This window comes from Antedon mediterranea, chromosome 6 (genome assembly GCF_964355755.1).
Source record: "Antedon mediterranea chromosome 6, ecAntMedi1.1, whole genome shotgun sequence".
In the NCBI taxonomy this organism is placed as follows: Eukaryota; Metazoa; Echinodermata; class Crinoidea; order Comatulida; family Antedonidae; genus Antedon; species Antedon mediterranea.
In genome coordinates, this window is record NC_092675.1 from 23,691,464 (window position 1) to 23,716,066 (window position 24,603).

Sequence of the window (24,603 nt, forward strand, 5' to 3'; positions counted from 1 at the left end):
TTGCCATATATGGTAGTTACGACGGATTACTCAGCATGGCAGAAGCTGCAATACTTCTGGCGATGGTGTGCGATTTCATTTTCTTGACTCAATTATCACCCATAAAAACTCCAATCAAAAAACAAAACGATTTCGTTACCATTTCCAAGTTTACGAGTTTTTTTCGTCATCAAATACGCCGTAAGACCGTTAACCGCTTGTCAGACAAAGAGTCACGTAATCTCATGCGATAAAAGATATGCCAAATGGGAGTTGGGAAAGACGTAAGTACAACAATTGTATTATTAATACAAACTAATATACTTTTATTTCAAGGACATGTTTGAATGTAAATACTTTCGTTGTTGGTAGCTTAATTTCATATTAAATCGTTTCGAACACCGTCACTCCTTTAAATATATTCATACACCAATCTTGTAATACATACTCATGTATGTTAGCTCACTATTTCGTTCGTTCGATTGGTAGGTCGGTCGGTTTGTCGGTCGATCGGTAAACACTAACTCAAATTTGAGCACGCGACTGCAGTCATGTATATGGCCTTGTTGTTATTAATATAATATATTATCCGAATTAAATAATTATTTTTTCAAGGGTAACCCACCACCGGGCGAGTTAGCTGATATTCCATAATTTATTATACAATAAACAATAACATACAGCCCGTATCATTATCTCCTACACACTAGTCTAAATGGTTAATACACCGTCATAATATAATTGATATAAAGACAAATCTGATAATATATAATTAAAAAGGGCCTATAAATTAAACGATTTTGTTAAATTTCTGTTTGTAAGTTTTTTTTATATGGATGAAATATTTCCGAAATAAAATAAATTGAATTGAAATTGAAATGATGACCTGAGAAGATTGTTACTTAAAAATCAGAGCAAAACACAATCATGCATAATTAAAAGAGAATGAGATATGTTTCTTATTTATCCTGTCACAGTATATCAGAGACGGTTGCTTTCTGTGGAAAACATCAACACATAATATTATTTTTACAAACGCCTGCGACATTGCAGCAACGTAAAAGTTGGTTAATTGTTATGTTAGTTCATTTTTATACTGGGTGACCTCTTCAGTCAAAGACTGATCTCCCAGAGGGCCCAGTTGGTGATCAGTGGCTGTGATGTACTAATACACCGGGGTAACCCACTACTCGTCTCGAAAGATATACTAGGTTCTTTAAAGTGCACACAAGCTAGTTGTGTACACTGGACCTACGGTTTATAGTCCTTATCCGAGAAGACTCGTTCTACCACCAGAATCATGGAGTGAGTGAGCCTCAAACCCTTGCCGATGTTATGGCTACGTAATTACGGTTCCACTGTCTTAACCGCTCGGCCACTCACTCACTCAGCAGATTGCTGATAATATACGTCCAACCGTCGTATTACTAAAGTCCTTCAATACAAATATTGATACTTTAACAATTAATAAATAAAATAATAAAAGCACTCGAAAACTGAGTGAAGTACTTTTGGCATACATAAGATTTCCCTCGAATATTTATATATTTTTTTATTTTTGTGTCTTAATGACCATGGCATTTTAAATAAAAAAAAATTTTTTTGGGCCTATTTAGTATAATTTCCTTTACAAATTAATGTTCTATAATAATTATAATATTCCTAATTTTCTAAGAAAAATTGAGGGCGCTAAACATATAATTTACGAGATCAAAGGAGGTGGCCATACAAAAGATGTTGAGGCCCTACCACAGCCTTCGGGTCGTTTCCACGACATCAGATGCATTGATGGATTCGAACCCACGACATTTATTAACACGACGCACAGTCGACTGAGCTAACTGGTCATCTTGTTTAAAAAAAGTGTAATACAAGCTTCGTTCCCTCAAGATGACGTTCATGAATATACATATTTATGCCGCCCATGAATTACGTAATATGCCTATTATGAATTACGTAATAGGCCTATGAATCACGTAGGCCTATACATTGTCATCATCATTTGAAAAGAGATATTTAGAGTGTTAAATTAGGAAATAGGTAAGCTATCTTTGCGGGTACTGTCACACAAATTTGGAAAAAATAGAGCTGCTAGGTCCACATAAATTGGATGCACTTGTAAAATAATCGTAGGCCTACTAGCTACCTAGCTTGAATTGTTTACTTACTGCGTACTGCGAAGACCTGAACTCCGAAGAGAGCGAGCTGATCATTAGAATAGCGTCACGCTCTGGAATGCATAATTTGCATAAATCACATGTGAGAAATGGTCGATTTTTGGATTGACTACTTTATGATGACTACTATATGATTTGGGAAAGCAATGGAGAAAAAAAGAGTTTCATACAACTACAGTATTTTTAAACGCTTCCAGTGGCGGATTCTGGATTTTCAAATAGGAAAAATAGGTTGGAAAAGTAGATTAGATTTTTAATTCTGAAAATCTAAAATGAAACACAAAACACAAACACTGAATTTTTTAAAGTTTATTAAACACAATGGACATGATGTTTATAGCAAAAATAAGTTAAAAAAACAAAAATTAATATTCCTTAAAACATTGCTTACACAACCTTAAAATAATATGTTAATAAAGTATCTTGTTTCATGATAACATCCTGTATTAATAACGTATACTTTACACTTTTACCTGCATGTCTAGCCAATAGATTTCCAATAATGAGTTCAATGGTGCAAATTATGAGCTGAAAATAGAACATTTTATCTTTCACCAAATTGTATTGATTGAATGGTTTCGATACAATGGGAAACACAGATACGAGTGTGTAACAAGAAGGACCGCGTACAAATTAAAAGGAGCATATAACGAGATTTAACGAGCATATCAAGAAAGGGCTCAATGTATAGTAGTTATTGAATATCATGTGACCCACAATCCTCCAATCAAATGACAAAAATCCAACCAGGTGTTCTGTAAATACAGTATAACATCATTTTCAGGGGGAATTAATCATTTGTTCATTATTAGTACAGCCAATTGTAGATTACTTATACGATTCAAAGATCTTTATATTTGTTGGTGATTAGGACTTTGTAAATATTATACTGTAATAATTTAATTTTAAATTTAAATTGAATCTGTAAATACTTTAAATCGCTGATTTCATACCGCATATCATATCTAGAATATGAAATATCAAATATCATTGAACTAGCAAAAACGTTAATAGTGTAATGAAACCGGTGGTAATAACCTAGATATGAATGAATGTCTTTAATATTAAAAATGTATAGGCTACATAATATAAATGAAGTGAACAAAAATAGATACTGCACAGTGTGCATTTTTATGAAACCATGCTGACTTTTATGTCGGTTAAAAAAAAAAACATTGTCCCGTATTGTCCACGACAAAAGCCCAAAATGTGGTCAACGTTTTACAGTTGGTCTGTTTCTGTTTAAAATAAAGTTTTAAATACTTAATCCAACATTACCTTATATAATTTTTTTTTTTTAATTAAATAAATGTTTAGGCCTACAGAATAATACACACGTAGATGAATGGCGTCGGTGGTGAGATGTATGTTATTACCACAAGAAAAGAAAAAAAAAACTCTACTCTAAATAAAGACGGGCTTGTAACTATACATTAAATATAGCATTGTGTATACATAAATCAATATGACTCAATCATAATTATACATTTTAGGAATCATAAATATTTTGTTTTCCTTTTTTTTTTTAGAGACGACAATACGATCCAGGACGCACTTTTTGTCACGGTACTTTCTTAGGAAGAAATAATACATGGTATTAATTATTTTTCTATTTTCCTAAATAAATCTTAACAATAAACTGAATCTATCACTGCATTCTGAATAATCTCTTCCAGTGACCTGAATTCTATACCATTAAGCCACACAGATGACATGCAGAAGATTGTTAGCACAACCTATTTGATTCTGTCCGTGCTTATTAGCGCCCTCTATAATGTTCTAACTTATGCCAAAATCTCATTAATTATTTCTGACTCAGACGTCAAGAAAATAAAATCTCGCACCGGCGAAGCTGACTGTCATGTAACAAAATGATCTTTTTAAAACCATCACCACTATTAGACATTTATTTTAATTTCAGTGTTTGAACAATTATTACTGCTCCAAATTACAGATAATAGGCCTACAACAAAAAATGTTGTTCATTATGTCCTATTTTATGAATGTTTTGTTGTTATTCATAAACATTAAGCACCCTAGTTATTGGACAAGGCGTATATATGTATGGCAAACTGCCGAAAACAGGCTATACTGTGAACTAAACAGTTTTATTTTTATGTAAAAAACACTGTACATGTGATATTGATGAAATTCATCAAAGTCAGTGTACGCTAAGTAAATACATTAAAGTATGCATAGCGAAAAAGGTTAAACCATTACAATATTAAATGTTGTATTACTGACTATATATTGATAACATGTGAATGTTTTTTAAAGATACAGCTACGATTTAATTGCAAGGTTCAATGGCTTATGATAATGAAAACCGGCTCATCTGATTGGACACCAGCATGAGTTTGTCGGCTCAATGTCATCTTGAACTCGTCCTCAATCTCGAAATTCCTACGCTCAGATAAAAATCATAATGTAATATAGGATTGTCATGTATGTAGGTAATCAGGATAACATGTTACAGTTATGTAAAATATCACTAATAGTACTTGCCGTTCGCTTGCGTCTGTTACATTAGCATTAACTTGCTGCTCCACGATAGCCATGTGTACACATAATACAACTATTCTTTGTGCCTAACAAATGACAAGCTACGAAGCCATTTCTTGCTGCTGACGTCAATTGTTATGTTTTGCTTCCTACCAGGAATTTCATATTCCCCATAACATACATATCATCTCAAACAAGAGAGTAGTCTAAAGTATTTTCAATATTAGTATGTGAAGGTGCTGATAGATTATTAAGTTGTGTGTCAATTTGGTAGCCAGAAAAGCCCAAATCGTTAGGGCCTAAGCAACGATAGTCGTCTGAATCAGATTCATCCGCTTGGTAATCAGATAATCGAATACTATCTATTGTCTCTTCTTCCCGCGCACACAAATCTAAGTAACTATTAACATCCATTCTACTAGTAGCTTTTTCAGAGATAAAGTCCTCCTCGTCGTCCGCATGATAACTTTCTAGTTCATCTTGACCTGGTTGAACTGGCTCTGTATTTTCTTGCTTTTCGAGAACATAATATTCATGATATGGTTGAATATTAAATTCACTATCTTTCTGATATGTGTCTCTTTGATTCGCTTGTGATATAACATCAGGAATATGATAATAACCAACTTGGTTTACTATATCCATCCCGTAAGTTGGATTAGCGCCAATTCTCCTTGTGGAATGTCTTCTAAACTGATCAGGATCCATATACACGGGCGGATCATAACTCCGCGCATGCGCCGGTACAGTGTTACTATTAAAGTGAAGCGGAACTCTTTTAAAACTAGAAGTAGTGGAAATGTTTTGTAAAGACATATAAGCTGATGTGTCAACTTCAACTACACCAGTGCAAGCGACTTGTAGTTTGGTGTAGACGGACGGCACCGGACCTTGTAGCTCTACATAACCTGCAGGGTCATATAAATACGGGTTCATGACCCCGTCTACAGACGATCCTGATGATACCTCAAGCTCCTTACGTCTTCTAAAATATAAAACAAAAAATTAGCATTAACAATATGAATAAAAACAACTGTATATTAAAATCAGGGTGTCAATTTGAATAAAATCGAGTAAGATGAATGGAACAGACAATAAAGATTACTGAAGATTGGTCAGTGGTCCTGTAAAAATAACCCCGATAATAATTACATGTTAGAAATACAATATACTGTATTACCTATTCATGTATGTCATCGTTACCATCAATCCTTTTGTAAAAATTAATTTACTGGCAAACAATTGAATAGCAGATGTTAAGAAATATTGAAGTTGTAAAATCAGTTTCGCTTCAATGGGGCATAACGCCTCAGTAAATAGGAAGTCTCAGAGCACTAGAATGAATTAATTCCAAATAATTATACAAAGCGTTTCTCTCTAAACAATTGTGCAAGCAGTTCGGGGGAAAAAGAAATTAAAAAGCAATTTATACACAGGGCTGGCACAGAGAGCGATGATAGCGAAGAGCTGTTCTCACTCTTCAACTTTCTCGAATGGCTAAGATATAGAAAACATGCAGCTTAAGAAAGTAACTGAAAGTAACAGCTTTGTTGATCCACATCAAAACACCAGTTTATGGCCTAAAAGTAAATGCTTTGGTTATTGGGGACTAAAGCAAGATTTGGTGGCGCGAGTGGCGGTAACAATATTGATAATTTGGACCGGTAATTGCACTCTTTTGTACAGAGTACAAATTTAGTAAATACTAACATATAGGCCTATGTCATTTTTGTCACAATATATATAACGGCGTCAATTTCAATACACATTTTAAACGTTATGCTAACGTAATGGAGACGTTTACTAAAAATGCGGCAACAATTCGTTAAGCATCAAACGATGCAACATCATCGGCCCATGCGCAGTAAGCTGTTATTTCTAATATATAAAATGCATTGAATTATTCGTGTACTTGCAATAATTGACAGTTGGTTGAGTATAATACCATGAATTGTATCGGGTGACAAACAATAATTAAGGAGTTTAACATTTAGATTATTCACATAGTTCTTTACTAGTAAACAGACGTTCAGCCATATAATAAAGTAATGTTAATTTTGGTATAATGTTCATATCATACATTTCATTACAAGATATTATGATGTAAACATTGATAGGCCTATGAATAATATTTAAAAAAAAATGTAATCCAAGAATAATAGCTACATATTAGTAATATTAATTATACAACAATGAATTATCTATAACAATTAACATTAACACTTTACACAATGTTCAAATGGTGCCTTGAATACTGCTATAATTATCAATACATTTACATTAATGTACATTTTCTCTTCATACGAACCTCGTATCTAGATGAATGTCAATACAGTAGTAAGTTAAGATCTACCTAGTGACAGCTTCAGAATCGTGTGTATACACGTATATACGGACCAATCAGAAAGGCCTAAATAATTATAAAAGAATTTAAAGGCTAAACGCGTATTGTGCTAAACGTGTTGGTATAGGCAACATGTTAAAAAATCTAAACAGCTAAAAGTATTAAAAATGTATCAAGGAAGTGGGTACATATGCCTACGTTTAGAGTCTAAACACATGGACAAGCTTAACTGTGAGAAAAGTAGGCAAGCTCGATGATAATCTACGATGGTAACTAAATAATAACTGGAGTTGAATCATTCAATACTCTAAACAAACAAAAGTCAATAAATCATATTTTTTTTAATTGATTGGCAACATTTATTCTCAAACAAAACTAATGTACCGACAAGACCATTGATGCCGAACAGTTGATGTTGATTGGAAAGTGTTGTGATAACTTAGGCGAGTATAGGCCTATTCTAAAAAGGGTGACACAAAAAAGACGATCATGGAAACTAATGCAATGTTAACTAATAATATTAATATTATTAATTATTAATAATAACTATAATATAAAGCAAACAGCACACAACTATCTTACTTTTATTTTTAGTGACACTATTCTAAAAACACTTTGCTCTGTCTACATAATTTAAACGGTTACTACACCGATCTACAGATTGTTGAAGTACTGAGTAGGCCTACTCTAAATAAATAACATCATAATTCTATCATTTGATATATCTTTACAAAAAGAAAAAGAAAACCAAGATTTATAACTAGTTTTGGATAAAATACTGTTAAAAAATATACCTCACAGTAGTTCCAAACAAAATCAGTTGTCACTAGATATTCATGACTGACTATTGCAGGTCATTGAGATACGGTCTACGTGTATTAAATATGTTTATGTTATCTATGTCTACAGGTTATATAATGCAATTATAAAACGTGTTCTCAGTAGTTTAATCATTCGTTGTCGTTTCCATTAATTATAATTATTTAATATAAACATGTATCTACCTATAGATACAAATGACTTTATCCTTCTGAATTATATATACACATTGTACTCAGGTCAATGCGATACGGTGTTTACGGTCACGATGAACAATGGCAAACTGCAATATTTTGAATATTAATTAAAATACAATATAACAATAGAAATAAGCACAGTTAGTATAGAATAAAATAGCAAATGCTAAAAAAATTCTAATTTATCACGAACAAACTCACATTTATATTTAATATCAACAGGAATAATATTGGTTAATCCATTATTCTTGTAGATACCTTGTATAAAATAAAATATCCACACAACTAACGAAAAGGTTTTAATTTCTTCTTGACCAAACCAAGGTTACTTTAATAAAAGTTCAATTTATTCATATGCTGGTTAATTAGCTTTACGATCGATTTTAATTGCAGCGATCAACCTCAACGAATAGTTGTATGTTTTGTTTGAATGAGTGTAGATTAATAACGAGAATATGGTACTATTGTCAAATAAAATTTAAATAAAAAAAAATCGTATCGTATGTTGAAACATTTGTGTCTAATAGAATGTTTTCTTTGTTTGATATAGTTAACATTTCCGTTTATTTTATTGAAAGTTGTTTTTCAGATTACTCACACAAAATGGACATAATATACAAGCTCTGGATTGGCACATTATATTATCGACTGGACCAACTGATTGTTTCATTGGACAAGACGACTGACCAACCTGACCAACCCCCTGGCCGGAAGATTACAACCACGTCGTTCATTAATTTTAGAAACTAATCGAACATCCAGTCACTCGACTACGAGACTACGCCACGTGACTACATGATTGTATTGGATTGGGGAACATCCAGTCACTCAACGCTGCGCCACGAGACTACGCCACGTGACCACATGATTGTATTGGATTGGGTATGTGTATAAACATTGATTTGTCGTCACTTCTTCAAAATTGAAATCTGGTCATGAATCAATATATCAACCGTCATCGCGTAGCTATTTTCTGTATAAACATCATTAAGTACGGATCAAGACTAGATGCTAATTATTAAGAATCCTGTAAGAATATGCCTACAAGGCGTTGACTAATTGAATGCGTTGAGCTGTGATTTCAGGCGGATTGGCGCACACTCTATATTCTACTTCTTGGAGGTTGTATTCATAGTAACTTATTTGTTCGATCTTAAAAATCTATACTTTTCAAGCATTAAATGACCTTAGTTTAAAACCGTAAAATAGTTAAATTAAATACTACCGGAGGATATATTGAATACGACATACGAGGCTATACGTACTGCAACACGTACAAATATAAAATAACTAACTCTATTTCATTTATCTTAAATAGATTGTTTTAAATTGAAACCTATAATGTGACCCTTCGAGATAGAATATAAATTCAGACTGGAACATAGCCTACTTACGTAATTTTTATTAGACCGGGGGTCATTCTTATTTCTTTAATTATAATATATCAATTAAACAAGATAAATTCTCTGAGGATGTAGTGTAGAAAAATTATAATGCAATTTTATAGGCCTACTATTTGACAAATAGTTGCTGTGGAAGCACCGTATTCATTCATACAACTACGGTTTATTTGAAGAATTTGATTCACTTTTGTCGTATAGTCTGAACTGTCCTTTCGAAATTAACCCACCGCAGTTGTGTTATATGTAATACAATATTACAAAAAGCCCCAGGATATAAACAAAAGACAAAGTTGTACTTTATGTATCAAGTCAAAGTAATACAAGACTATACACGGCGCTTTAAATATGAACACATTATTACAAAAATTAGACATGCATATAACTAAACATTACCATTACCGTTAGAAAATAGTCGATAAAATTGTATATGAAATTCGATCGTTTGATTGTCTGTCAGATACAATTTATCATATCTAACCATGCCATTCAAATTTGACTCATGTATATAGGAAAGATATCATCAATTTTAGAAGCTGAATTATGTTTTACAAACTAGTAATTGATCAGGAGCGATGCATCTGAAATTTGTACATACTATTGGTAATCAATCTAAACACAAATAGAATAAGCACTTCCCCTATTATCAGTTATGTATAGGAACATGGACACATTGATTTAAAGCGTGGTTCCCACTAGCGACGCAACACAAGGACGTAACGCAACGCAAGTGAATTGACCAATCACAATCGATGGTTTATTCGCTTGTGATTGCTAACTGTCTATAACTTCGCTTGTCATTGGTTAAAACGCTTGCGTTGCGTTTACGTCCTTGCGTTACGTTCTAGTGGGAACCAAGCTTACGGAGTAAGTTAGTATATTTAAACACTTTCAAAATGATGATTATTTTACTTTCTTGTTCTTTTTAAAAATTTAAATTAATTAAATTCTAGTTCAAATTTAGTCCACTATCCATGTATACATGTCAGAATACTGATGCTGATGTATGTTACATTTTTATATATTTGCAGAATATATCACGTGTATACTGATTATAATTCGCTTAAAATGTTGACCATACATGTCGGTACATTAACAATGGTCCATACCTGCCAAATTGAAAATTGAAACTATATACACGACTGCCTACGGAATTATATAAAGTGATTGATCAGCATATATATTAGAAGTAACTTTGCTAAAATTACAAAGCTATTATACATACGAACGAATACATTTGTATTATTTTACCACGGCAAATATGATATTGTTTATTTTAAGTAATGTTTTGACGTCAGTTTTTTTACATCTCAGTTTATACTTCAATATACAGATAGCATACACCCACACGATCACACTAAGAAAAGTTCAGTGACACCGCGTTCTTGACATGTTATTATAAACATAATTTCTTTTTTCCTGGTTGCAACTAGATATTGCATGAATTATTTTCTAAGCTTAGGAAAGTTAATAACCATCCCACTTTGTAATTACCCGTCCACAGTTGACACATATCTAAATACACATGTACACACATGTGTATCTCTTTGAGTTATAGTGGATATATAATTGCTGCAAGACTGCATGCATTTTATGAAACCGTTTTAATATATTCATTATCAGGTAATATAGATGAATTACTCCAATAACCATTCAATACAGTATATACTGTAGACCTAATATAACTTACGATTTTCATTGCTGTGGCATCAACTACTGGCTCTTTCTTTAGTAGTTTATGGCTATAAGTTTTCAATATTTACCACCAAGATTAAAGGTAGAAAAGAAATATTAATTTCCGACAATGATCATTTGGATCTATTAATCTTAATGTTCTATTTATATTTAAAATAACATGCATTTGTTGTCCTTTATAAGGATATAACTAAATACTGAACATGCAAGTAATTACTTCAAAATAGTGCTTTAAATTTTAATACAAATTTTAATATTTTATTTTGTATTGTTTGTGCCGTTTGTTGGGAGTATAATGTTTCGTGTTCAATACGGAAAATTTTATGTTACTTCTTCAATAGTAAGTAATAAGTTAATTAAGTTAATTGACGTACTATATTAAAATGCAAATACATTTTTACACTTATTTATTTTTGTTATACATAAAGTGGCCATTAACATATATTATATAATTCGAATCTTTACAAGAAAAGTTATTTTTCTTACATATAGGCTATTAGAAATATTATATAAATGCTACTCAGTTGTTAATCTTCTTTTAGCCATTCCTCATTTGATAATTGCTTTTTAGTATATAGAATGACTTTATTTTCGTAGGAGTTGATACTGAATGAAAATCAATATATTTCTTACAATAATACAGTGCACTTATGCCTTTTATTACACATTCCTAAACCCTGTATTACTGTATATACTTATGGTCGGCTTATGGAATAACTTCATCGAACTCGGAAATATTATATAAGTATAAGAGACCAATATTGTAAAAGTTACTTAGGGAAGATTAAGACACTAAATAAATCTTTCAAACGACAGTTAACTCAAAATATCTAGATTGAGCTTTCAACATATACTAAGGAGAGAGTGCATTTCTCAAACTCACTCTAGAAAGATTGAAACTTAAAACTCAACAGAAAATGTGATTTAGATTAATAAAAAAAGACTTAGAATAGGCCAATCCGCAGTTGTAATAAAGTTAATCTCTTCTGTTGCAGAAAACAACTTTAAAAAATAATGTTTCACTTAAGGAAAGACAAAATAAACTTTTAATTCAACTAAAACCCCATTGACTTCCAGCCAATTTGACTATTTTTTGCTTTAAATTACAGTTTTTTTTTTGGTAAATCATTATTTTTTCGATCCGATTTTGGTCAAAGTGAATAGCTATTATGTGACATTAAAATGCAATATTCAACAAAAACATTTAAATAAATATATATATTTTTTTTAAGGAACAATGTTTTCAGTAAAAGTCACCATTGCACAGAATGAATTTCTAAAATTGAGATTTTAAAGTTACTTGGGGAATATTACCATGGCAGGAGTTTTTCAAACTTGCCAATAATTGGTAGGTTTTTAAAATCTTCAAGGAAATTGTGTTCTACAAAACCTCTAAAGGAAATTGCGAGTTTTATTAAACTTGCCAAGGGAATTGCGAGTTTTCTCAAACTTATCAAGGAAATTGCGAGTTTTTTCAAGGAAAATGAATAATGTTTCTCAAACTTGCCAAGGAAATTATGAGTTTCATCCAAACTCACAAGATAACTGTTGCGTAGTTTTCTCGAACTCATTAAGAGAAGAGCAAATTCCTCAAACTTCCCATAGAGAAAAGTGAGTTTTTCTTAAATTTAAACAGGAAAGTGTGGGATTCTCAAACATGCTAAGAAAACGTGCAAAATTTACTTAGGACAGATTGCATTCTTAATTCAATTGCGCGAAGATTGAATTTCAAAAACTCGGGGACGGCAGCAAGGGAAGAGACCGAGTTCCTCAAACTCATGCAGATACGATTGGATGGAGTGTAGATTGTTGTTTTTATAGTGTTGCTAGCCATTCGAGTTTCGACTAGCTTCACTAAGTCTGTTTACTGTTATTGTATTATTCTTTATTTTCAAACATATCATGCAACTCACATTATTCAATAAAAGAAATATCATTTTTCTTAAATCACTTACCGTTTACGTATAAAACAAATGAATCCCAAAATTACTAGTAGAAGTGCTATTGAAAACACTGGTGCAGTCAGGCCTACAAATAGTATTAATGTCTTTTCTGTAAATAGAACAAAATAAGAATAAAAGAAGGCATTTACACTTAGTTGTTTTCTGTGTAAATAAGAAAAGAAGCAAGTGTTTACATTATAAACAATTAAGAGTGTTATAAATCATAGTTAATAGTTGAAAAAAGTGTTTACAACGAAAACGTAGTAACGAAAAGTGTTTTTAAATGATAAAATAATATTTATCATTAATCAAAAACGTAAATGAATATACATCTAAATTTATAATTAGAATTAAGTATATTGTCGCAACTTCGCATTATACTTTATTAACAAAACATTTAACAATAATAATGCCAACTTGACGGTAGCAATGAAATTGTAAGATATATGTGTAATTTGTGAAGATCCGATTACGATATTCAGTAGTGACTAGTAGTAACTATTAATAGAGACATTAGCAGTTGTTACTATAGTGTAGTATGTACAAAGTGTATTTAGAAATAAGAAATGTTCATGTAATAGCAAATAAGACTTAAGATTACGTCGGAGACACCGAATTTAATAAAGAAAACAATTTATAGAGATCATTACTATGTATCATGGATGTAAGGATTCAATGTTTTGAGTCTCATCTTACGACAGATAGGTATGTTGACCTACGTCCCAGCTAGCATACCCATAACCCGAAGGGATGATAACGAGAAGGAAACTATTTTTCCATCCGCTTTCTCTTTCATAACCGGCGGCTGTTTCTTATGCTTCTATAGCAGTAAAACGATTTATGGTCAATTACATTGCATAGAGTACACAAATAATTTTAGAATCTAGATTGTAAATACTTTGAATCTGTTGTGAGATTATTGAATTAAATTGAAATCTTCGCGATATATAAAACAATCTTAAAAACTACTGCATGTGATGTTGGATTTCATAATGATATTAATTGAGGTTTCAAATAAGGTAGGGTAAAAAAATAAAACAAATACAAAGCGGGTATACTGTTTAACACACTTGAATTTGGATCTTGGTTGCTGCCGTCTATCTCCTGCATCACAGACCGACCGACGGAAGGAGAAGTGGATATTGTTGAACCATGTAGCGCCCTCATTTCACCATTTGTTGTACTTGTAGAGTCATATATTACTTCAGACCCAGCTACTGACGTCGATGGCGACCTCATTGCCATCGTTGTCATGGCTACTGATGTTGATACGTAAGGCACGCTTTCTGTCAATACAATAGAAAGGAAATGGTATTTGCAATTATGTATATAATGTATAATTTCCTTATCTAAAATGTATTAATAGTGCATATTCAATACTAATATTATTTAACTACTTTCTAATATTAGAAATATAAATATATGACGTAATTGATAATACTTAGGTTAACAGTTAGTATCTGTCTGTAGAGATTTTAAATAGTTAATAATTAACAAAACCAAATGTGATCATTAATTGATCATTTAATGTCATATCACTTCTTCAATTATAAACACCATCGGTATACAATATTTCATCTTTATAATATCTTAAGAGAAGATACCCCAGTTAAACACCAGTTAAAAGTTGAGAACAACTGGGTTAACTGTGATTTGGTTATTGCAACTGCTTTGCCAGAACGGTAACTGGTTTTCTCTTACTTGATTTCCATCAAAAGTGGTTTTTAGATATGTATTGAAATTTTTGTTAAAATAGAACTGAACCCGCGCGCTATATGGTATGGTACTTTACTACGTATACACTCAGCGCATAACAGAACTAATTATGTTAATTTACTACATTGGTACTCATACGCGATCTTTAAAGGGGAATAAGCATGTGTCTATATGCCAACAATATCCTAATGGATCAACGTGCACGCGAATGTCTCCACACTCGTTTTGACAAGTATGTTATTTGACGCCATTGAGTTGTTTGTTGGTACTTTCAACCTAATAATAAATAACGCTGACGTTAGGTGTAAATGAGAGTGTGTGTATACTTTAAATCCAATCTTGCGGCAAGCATGTCATGAACCAGAATAAATATATCTTGCACATCACGTAGTAATCCTTCACGAGTCGTCTATATATTCATTAGAACTGCTATGCATGCGTCAGCCGTCAACGAACACGCAACCATGCAGTAGAAAAGGCACAGAGTAGAGAGAACATGAATCAGAGAGAACAAACAAATCAAATAAATGAATATTGCTATATATTATGATAAAAGAAAAACAACAGAGATCCGCAGACATGAACACAATATTTGCATTTCTGAACCACTGGTCAACTTTTTTTTCGCGACGTGTTTATGAGTGTAATGGTACAAAATAATGGCAAGAGGTGAATGATGAAAGGTTATATTTCAACGAGGCGAAGCCGAATGCCATTATTTGTACTATTACAAGAATATAAAGCATCCATTATTTGTTTTATATAACATCTAAATAGATTCCTGTCATTTGAAACAGATTGAATAAAATGTATGCCTAGGCCTACATTTAATCCAAATTGAACAGTAAATATATTTGTTTTTGTATGGTTTTTTTTATACATTAAATATTATATTTTTTGGGATTTATAAACACACCTACTGTAGTGTTAATTTGTCAACAAACGACCAAACAATCCTAGGCTTAGCCTGATACCGATAGGCCTAGCCAGGCTAGAAAGGCAGGGATTCGATTACAAAATTTGGACAGGCAACTGTAACTTATCTAGGCTAATTCTGTTTTTCCAACGATTTCACGTCATTAATTAATCAAATCATAAAAACGATCTAAAGCTAATTTATATGTTTTTTTCCGTTTTATCTAAATTAGTACATAAACTCTCAAAGAATGTACTTTCGTCGCGATAGGCCTACACTCGTGTATCAGAAATCATCGCAGCGACAATTTTAAAAAAGGGCGGCGCTGTTGGATTTATAAAGTAGGCCTAATGGTCTAAAAAAAGATTTTTAAAACGCAATTTTGTTTTTCGTAAACGAAAAAAGAGGGACAAAATTCTATTAAATGACCATTCAATAGTGCGTACTATTGCACGCTATGTGACCCACAATGCGTACAATAAAATGAAAGGAATTTATTTAGGTGTTATATAATAAGTAATATTAGGTTGTTCTTTGTAGAACCATATCATATACATCCATAATCATCAGGAGAGAAACGTTCGCGATCGTTTGAAATAAACTACACTACTAATTATCATTATCTTAACGCTCTGCGTAAAGTATGAAACCGTTATGTTATTAATCAATATACCAGAAGGGGAATGAACTTGGCCTTAAACTTTCGATTGAACCCAGCTTGTTTGTAAAATGATTCCCCTTAACGATGACAATGCAAACATAACAGATGAGCTGTGTCTCTACACCGGGGGCGAACATCAATGGCAATGCAATAGAAACATCTTAAAATAATGAGATTTAATATAGCTACTGTGTTACATTACTGTAAACGTTATCCTTTAATTAATAATAGCCTTACGAATATTAACCTACCATCAATTGAAAGGTCAAGCAAAATAATATCATCGATTGCAATGTCACTGTCACGTGTCCCACGAACGCCTTCAAATAAAACCTAAATGCAAAAATACAATAACAAGTCATGTTATAGTTTGTTATTATAAACATAATCAATGCTATAACATACTGCCCATTCGCAATGAACAGAATTAACCCAACGTGACATTGGTTTGTACATTATCGTAGAGTTATTAGAGAACGTGAGTTTCGGTTCGACCCTTTCGAAGAAACCCTACATGTGTTTGAATCCATCAAGGAAAGTGTATTATAACAACCACTTGAAATAAATGAAATCGATAATCAGCATTTATCACCATACACTAATACATAATATGCAGAAAACTAACATAAGATGTAAGTATAATATGTATTATTTTAACTTAATTAACACCAGAATTGAATAAGCCATTTTGTTACAGTAAAAGATGTTCCAAAATTTACATGATTCTGCCGCAAATAAAAAATTATATTCTATACATCTTTAAACGCACGAATAACGAAATATCTGCTGGTATATTCTTAATATGGCGTATATTCATAACGCATGCATAAAATCCTTGATAAATGCAGAAATAATGCTTTTCGTATCGTATATCAACGAACATTAACATAAAAAAGCTGACCTCAGTCAGAGTAGTGACAATAATATACGAACGTAGCATAAGCTATCTTGAGTGGTATAATTGATTCATATTAAAGGATAATTTTATCGTGACGTCTTGGGAAATAGTAACAAATTGTCACACCTTGCTTAATCTCAATTTTCTTCTGTACCTCACAAATCATTTTGCGTAGGCCAAATCATTTCTATGAAAATCCAACATTCTCGAATTTAAAGAGTTTTGTTTAATAATAAGAAGGAAACTGCATAATGTTGGTTTATATTACGAAATGTCTTAATGCTATTTTTCAATCATCAATCCAAATGTGCATATTGCTTTATTACACGTTCAGACCCAACGTAATTGTACATAATGTATTGTACGGTACCAGCATATTACTGCATTTGCTATCTTCACACTTTGTATATCCTCCATGGTATATCCTCCATTAAGGGGATACTTATTTCGGTCTTGAAGATTTCCCCATATAATATGGGTTCTACTCTAAGGTGTACCACAAATTCATATACATATTAGTTACTTCATATTAGTTACTTCATATAAGCTTATTATCTAGACCTAGGCCTATAATAGTTATATTTAAAATTGTCAAAATATTGTATATAATCGCTATTATATACATTAGGACCCAACAAAGTGTCCTTAAATATTCGAGTGTCCCTTAAATAGAAGTTGCCCGTAGTGTTTAAACAGTTTTATATATTGGAAATCTAAATTGAATTGCTATTCTTATTTTGGAGACATTATCATAGTTAGATTAATTGATCCTTTCTTTTAAAAATAAAGCATGCCTGCTCTTATAAAGGTTGTTCTTATATAGGTTGTTCTTATATGTACTTCTGAACTGAATAAGCATTGTCGGTATATTTATGTTAATAAACGCGAGGGTAATTACGGATCCGTAATTGGAAATTTGCAAAACGATAATGAGGTTTATGCCAATTTCTTATTGTTCCGTATGTCGTTTCGGTTATACGTACATTTAGTAACACTACGTGATGTTACTGAATTCAAGATTCACATTATTTCACAGTGCGATACTAATGAGTAGGGTGAATAGCAGCGGGTCTTTAGCCAAGCCTGAAGTGATGGTTGGGTGTGAACACGCGAATTCGCTGTTGATGTCCTAATCATTCGCAACTTGAAGTCAATTAAATGACTATTATGACAACACTATTCCATCTTTTACATATTTTTGTTTAGGTCTAATGCATTTTCAGTACAGTACAGTTTGAATTACCTACATTAACCAGTAAAATTGCCACACACACTGTGTAACCATTATAAACACAAAACAAATCGAATCCCATGATAATATGGGATTCGATGGCAAGTCAACTTACTAGAGGTGTAAGGAAAGAGTTCCAATGTGGTAAATTCCATGAGTTTAAAGAATTAGAATGGAATAATAGTTATATAAAATCAGTTGCATGCATTAATTGTATTTTTCTCACAATTAAATAAACCGTTGATGGTTAAAAATGAGCTGTGAGCGCGCGCCTCAAACTTGTGTGCAGTGCCGAATTGTTAATTTCTTCACCCAAACATTATACAATCGCCAAGAGTAACAGGACACTTGGCTAATTGAGGATCTTCTTCTAGGCCTACTACTGTAATACCATTGACATAATTATATGCCAGAGAGAGTTTAGCTACCTCCGTGTTGACAAATTGACATGCTGCAGTAATTGGTTATCATTATGTTATATTGTATAATTCATAAAATCGGCGCCATGGCTTCGCACAATGTTTTACACGAGAAGAGGAGAAACACTTTCAAAATAATTACATTTTCAGCAACGATAGTTGTTGAATTTACGTTTTACTGAGTTGGGTACATGATAAATAGGTAATAGAGATACATACTTGGAACTGACCGGAACATCCGAATACTATTTCCGCCATAAGCCATCGGCTACCTTGTGAATTTGACTTTATCCATGTTGGTTCGCCAAGAGTATAACCATTTTGTTGACAAACATACACCTTAACAATATTTTTAAAAAGAAAGAAATAATAGAAGCTATTTCGACGTATAGTATACTATTTCACACGCCTTTTGCTAGATTCTTAAACTGTACCTTTCTCACTTGTTTGTGTACTGTACAAGTTGAGTAAAATATACAAAAACTTGTCCTGGAAACAATAGTTACAGTAATTCTGAAGTTCTTTGGTTGTTGGTTTTGTTTTTGGAATTTTTAGCATGATCTATGAAAAATTAATTTCTATATTTATAAAATATATTTCTCTCTTTGAACGTATACCGTCTATATTTGTCTAATCAGAGGTAGACTTGCCCCAAGTCTGTATTGTCTTTTTTTTATTTATTTGTTTTTATTTCGACCGCGATTTTTGTCTAATATTTTGTCTAGTATACGTATGAAACGCCATATGTGCCAAAATATTTATCTTTTTACTAATATTAAGACAAAACTCCGTCTGGAACCCAGACTAAATTAGAGGATATGTTTATTATGTATAGGATGATGTATTTATTCATTTCTTTATTGTGCTAGTGTCAAAGCACTGGTACCACGTGTGTCAATGAATCAAATGAAACGGGTAAAAAAGCATTGACAATGTTACGCGGATGTTGATAAATACCATGAATGTATATTTTAAAAATGACCCTACTCATGCGTTTTCCTTAAAGTTTCACAAAATAATTGAGGACATTGACATCAGCAGAGTGGCAATACATAACTTTTGTAAAGTACTATGTTCGTCTTGACGGGAAAATTATTTACATTAATTTGTAATATTTCATATTACGAAAATTATTTGAATATACAGGTCAATAATATTTCTATGCATAATTTATCATGTGTTTTTTTTTGTATATAATGTATTGACAGCATTCATTCCAAACAGATAAGTTTATCTCCCTTCCGAACAAGGCCGACCTGTGACGAACGATGCCAGCATGATCTATGATTATCCCGTCATGCTTAGCGCATTATGATTAACGCTGATTTATTATGCATATTTTAATAGCAGTAATAAACAGCAAATAAATAGTGAGATATTGAGTTCACTGCTTTTGATATTTAGCAATTGAAGTTAACGAAGATTTATTATTTATTATTTCATAAATAATGCAATCTTATGAGAAAGACATTAAGTAGAGAAACGTGTTAAAACGATGCAAATTTACGTTGTACACAGAAAGACGACGAGAATGACATTCAGTTTGTAGTGTAGGCTACACAAACCTTTGTCATACGGCACTTTTAACAGTGAATTTGTCAGGATAAGGCTTATTTTTAGGAACAAAAAATAAACTATAATATTATCGTATATAGCCTATCTATAGTTAGTTTTTTAGTACATTCGCCATGAGCATTGTACCGTAACATATATCATGTGTACATAATCGTGCCCATTCTTGATACGGTCTCCCATATTGTTACATTACAGGCCACTGGAGCCTTATCTAACCCTACCCTGCATCACTGCCCCACACGTAGGCCTACTGTTAAACACATGTGACATGTGATTACAGAATTTTGCCTATGATACTAATCACTAGACACGTCACTATTCGGATGAGCCACGGTAATAGAGTTGTGTGGTTGTCACCTTACCAAATGGAAAACTTGATATGTTTGTATTATTCGACTAAAAATAATAATAATCATCATCAAATATCGGTTACGTAATTTACTATTCCATTTTTTTCTGAAGTCAGATGAGCGTTGACGAACGCATTAGGACATAAAAACAATAGTTATGATGAATTATTTATTTTGAAATGCAAATGAAGTAATTAAAAGTGCAAATCTGTTTAATGGAATCTTATTATAAAGATTAGCATTTTAATTCACTTACTTTAAGGTCACCGAGCGAATCTGGTGGATCACGGTCTTCCATATGATAATAAAACCTTAGCAAACCTCTACCAGCCGATAACTCTAGTTTGTCACCTATTTGCAGTATAGCACTGTCACCTCTTCTGTCTGCATTCGATTGTGTATACATGTAATGCCCTAAAACATTAAAACAAAATGCCTACAGAGTTATTTTCACTTTAAGAATATAAATGGATTTATTTTATTTAGTATAAATCTAGTACTGTACGATTTTGTTTCGAATCGTACACGTCGATCTCTATCTGAAAATTTTATGAGAGTGGAACACAACGAATTACATGTTAACACGTTAAAAACGCCAATAATTATTAAAAATAAAATTAGCAGTATCATTTTTGTTTTCTTTTACTAAAGTGTTTATATTTGGAGATAGACTATGGAGTGACAGGTTGTTCATGCCTAAAGCACGGTTCGTGGTGAACAGTTCTAAAGTGGCAATTCGGTTTTCGAATGGGGTCTGATGAAATCTGTTCAATATTTGTCCATTCTTGTTTTTTTCCCTGTCCATCTTATGGGCTGATGGCGCTGTTTCTTCATTCTGAGGGGTTTCCATGTATAAAACTGTCCGTACAATATAAGTATCTATCGGCGTTCCATACACGATTCCGGATGTACAATGTTGGCCCTACTGTTCACCGTTCTGCTGAAATTTGAAGTTGGATTGAAGTTAGAGTTCAATACAGCAATATTCTTCTGATTGCACATTGGAACCACGGAGTACTGAATTGATTCCATTTAAGTTGCTTTCAGGCACAATACAAACATGTATGTAACAGTATAAAGATAGCATCGATATAAGGATGGGATCGTCAATGTGTTTTACTGAATTACCAACGGATTTGGACCCAACATGTGTACGAACGATGTTGTCAACTATACCGATAGTCGATTGCTATAGCTCTTAATGATTGTATATATTTTTTCCCATTTTCACTGGCGTAATGAGGATTTGTAAGACGAGATAATTAAATGAGGCTGTTAATTGGAAGAATACATCATTTTCATCAAGAAAACACCAGTTGCAAAGGAAAACGTGCTTGCCTATCAAATTAAAAGGCATTGACCAATGAATATAATTGAATGCACACGTTTGATATTGTTATAAATATTGTATACTGAAAATTATTAATTATTTAAAGACAACGTAACGAAAATAAACCCAGCCCAACCGAGATCCTAACCCGGAACTTTCTGCTTGCAGTGTAACAAAACACCTTTCCAAGCCTACAGTACCACCATAGAAATGATCTTCAAAACTTAGTTTTTCTGATTGTAGATGACAAATGTTAAACGAAAATTACATTTCATTATTTTAGGCAACTCGAGATTTTGAAAGGCTAAACCTGAAGCTGAAAGGGGATTTATTAAATGTTCACGAGACATTAATGTTGTTTTACCTTTAATATTATGATAAACGACATATTGGACGACAATCAGACACCATCTGACAGCAGACGACGTCCAATAATTCAATAACTCGATTTTTTTAATTAAGAAACTATTAGAAAGAGTTACATGGTGTCTCCAACTACGTTATTCTGAAATTTAATTTCATATTAACCTTTAAAATATGAATTTATATTTTTGTATATATAATTCACCTTGGGCCAATCAACTGAGTACGGCGACAGTGCTTAGGCTGTATCAAAGATCTCGGATCGTCGAAAGTCAGCGATTCATGATTTATATTGTGGGTTGTGGAAGGTTAAAAACTACCAATGAGTCTACTAAGTACTGTGCATGAGTTTGAATCTGATTTGATTATTGATTTTCAAATCGTAATACGAGGTTATGAGATTATTAAACGTTATCAAACATGGTATTTAAACAATATAATGTATAACTTAACGTATGTTTAAAATCAAGTCTTGTAAATATACATGTTATTCAACAGCCACTGCTGTAGTGTGAATATGACCTACGAGACCCTCTCTTGCACACTTGATAGTGTTCCATTGGGACTACACTGTTCATGTTCAATAGACTACATAAGACAACCCATCGTATAGTCTGGGTTCCAGACGGAGTTTTGTCTTAATATTAGTAAAAAGATAAATATTTTGGCACATATAGCGTTTCATACGTATACTACTTGATTTTGAATTTTCAGACAAAAATCGCGGTCGCAATAAAAACAAATCAATAAAAAAAAAGACAATACAGACTTGGGGCAAGTCTACCCATCGTAGTATATGCTCTAACATGTTAAATCTAAAGTCTCTAAAGTAAGACAAAGGCTTCGTTACACGAATATATTATTATGATGAACTGTCAAAAAAGATAAATGACATTGAGTTAAAAGGAATATGACATACACAGTATAAAGTGTCACATTTTCCTGTAGTGTCAATGAAGAAATTAACACACGTTTATGTTCTCTAGTTCATCTATGGTCGTAAACAATTCAAACTGAATGTCGAACATGTGGATAAGCTACAGTGTTGATTTATAAACCCATGACCTCTAACACGAGTTGAATTAATAAGTAAATTTCTACATAATTTAGGCCAGGAATAAAATAACGTATTTCTAATTAACTTCACGAACAACATCCAATTAAGTAGCTGATGATATCAGTGGGTTTGAATTTAATTGGTAACAAGGGATTTTCGTTACAAAGAGCGAGATTTACGGTGATACTAGGCTTTACTAAACAAAAACAATTTAGCAAGGATGTTTTATCATTAGATTACTACTTTGGAGACAAAATGATAATTGATTGTGCATCATCAGCAGATAAGCTGCTCAGAGATTTGAATACTGTAACATATCACCAATAGGTGAAGGGGTTAAGGCGCAGGTAGTGAAGCCAAACCAACGATATTTGCAAATTATTTTGCCGGGGATTTTGCCTACAGATATGCAAGTCCTTGAACATTGCTGATTTATGTTTAAGCAATCCCGGCCCTCCCCTGCACAAAACGTGACGAATGGGCATCGATCTATCAGGCTTACGCGCAGACAGAGCATAAATGGCTGCATTATCGGTATGTTTGCGTTATTACTCCATACGTTTTGTATTCAGTCGTCAAACTCAAATACATCTGTCTTTGCAAAACTTGATAATCCCTCATTGAATTTAAAATTGCTTTACCTGACATCAGAAAAATAATGACTGTAACGCATCTAAAATATTCTCATTTGCAAAACTTTTATTTTTGCAAACGCCCTCCGATGAGGTCATCACCATTATTAATTTACATACGAGTATGTATCGAATGTTTTCTTTGCACTATTCTCTACAGTATTGATACTGTGTTTGTAATGGTATTGTAAGGTACTGTACAAAGCATATTAAACTTGTGTGTTATATATTTAATCTATTTTATTAGTAAACAAATTGATAAGCGATTAAACTTACACGGTATTTTCTTTACCGATGCATGGTGAATACACAGACAAAGAAATTAAAAAAGAAACAAAGATAAGAAGATAAATAATAATGTAAACACACGTAATCAATTTGATACAATAAACCATCACC

General features: G+C 32.4%; 1 protein-coding gene and 1 long non-coding RNA gene across 2 annotated transcripts in view; one reads left to right on the top strand and one right to left on the bottom strand.

Annotated features, from left to right (window-relative positions):
- Positions 1 to 3: 3 nt before the first annotated feature.
- Positions 4 to 9,851, top strand: LOC140051089 (uncharacterized). Its single transcript, XR_011845482.1, has 3 exons — positions 4 to 263; positions 3,686 to 3,750; positions 8,597 to 9,851. It is a non-coding gene; the product is annotated as an uncharacterized lncRNA (long non-coding RNA).
- LOC140051086 (uncharacterized) overlaps positions 2,451 to 24,603 on the bottom strand; it is a 28,994-nt gene continuing 6,841 nt past the window's right edge. Inside the window, exons 3-8 of the mRNA XM_072096180.1 lie at positions 21,079 to 21,236; positions 19,117 to 19,236; positions 16,601 to 16,682; positions 14,127 to 14,342; positions 13,069 to 13,165; positions 2,451 to 5,643 (exon numbers count right to left, since the gene is read on the bottom strand). Coding sequence (XP_071952281.1) covers positions 4,848 to 5,643; positions 13,069 to 13,165; positions 14,127 to 14,342; positions 16,601 to 16,682; positions 19,117 to 19,236; positions 21,079 to 21,236 — 1,469 coding nt within the window. The 3' untranslated portion in view covers positions 2,451 to 4,847. The remainder of the gene's footprint in view (positions 5,644 to 13,068; positions 13,166 to 14,126; positions 14,343 to 16,600; positions 16,683 to 19,116; positions 19,237 to 21,078; positions 21,237 to 24,603) is intronic.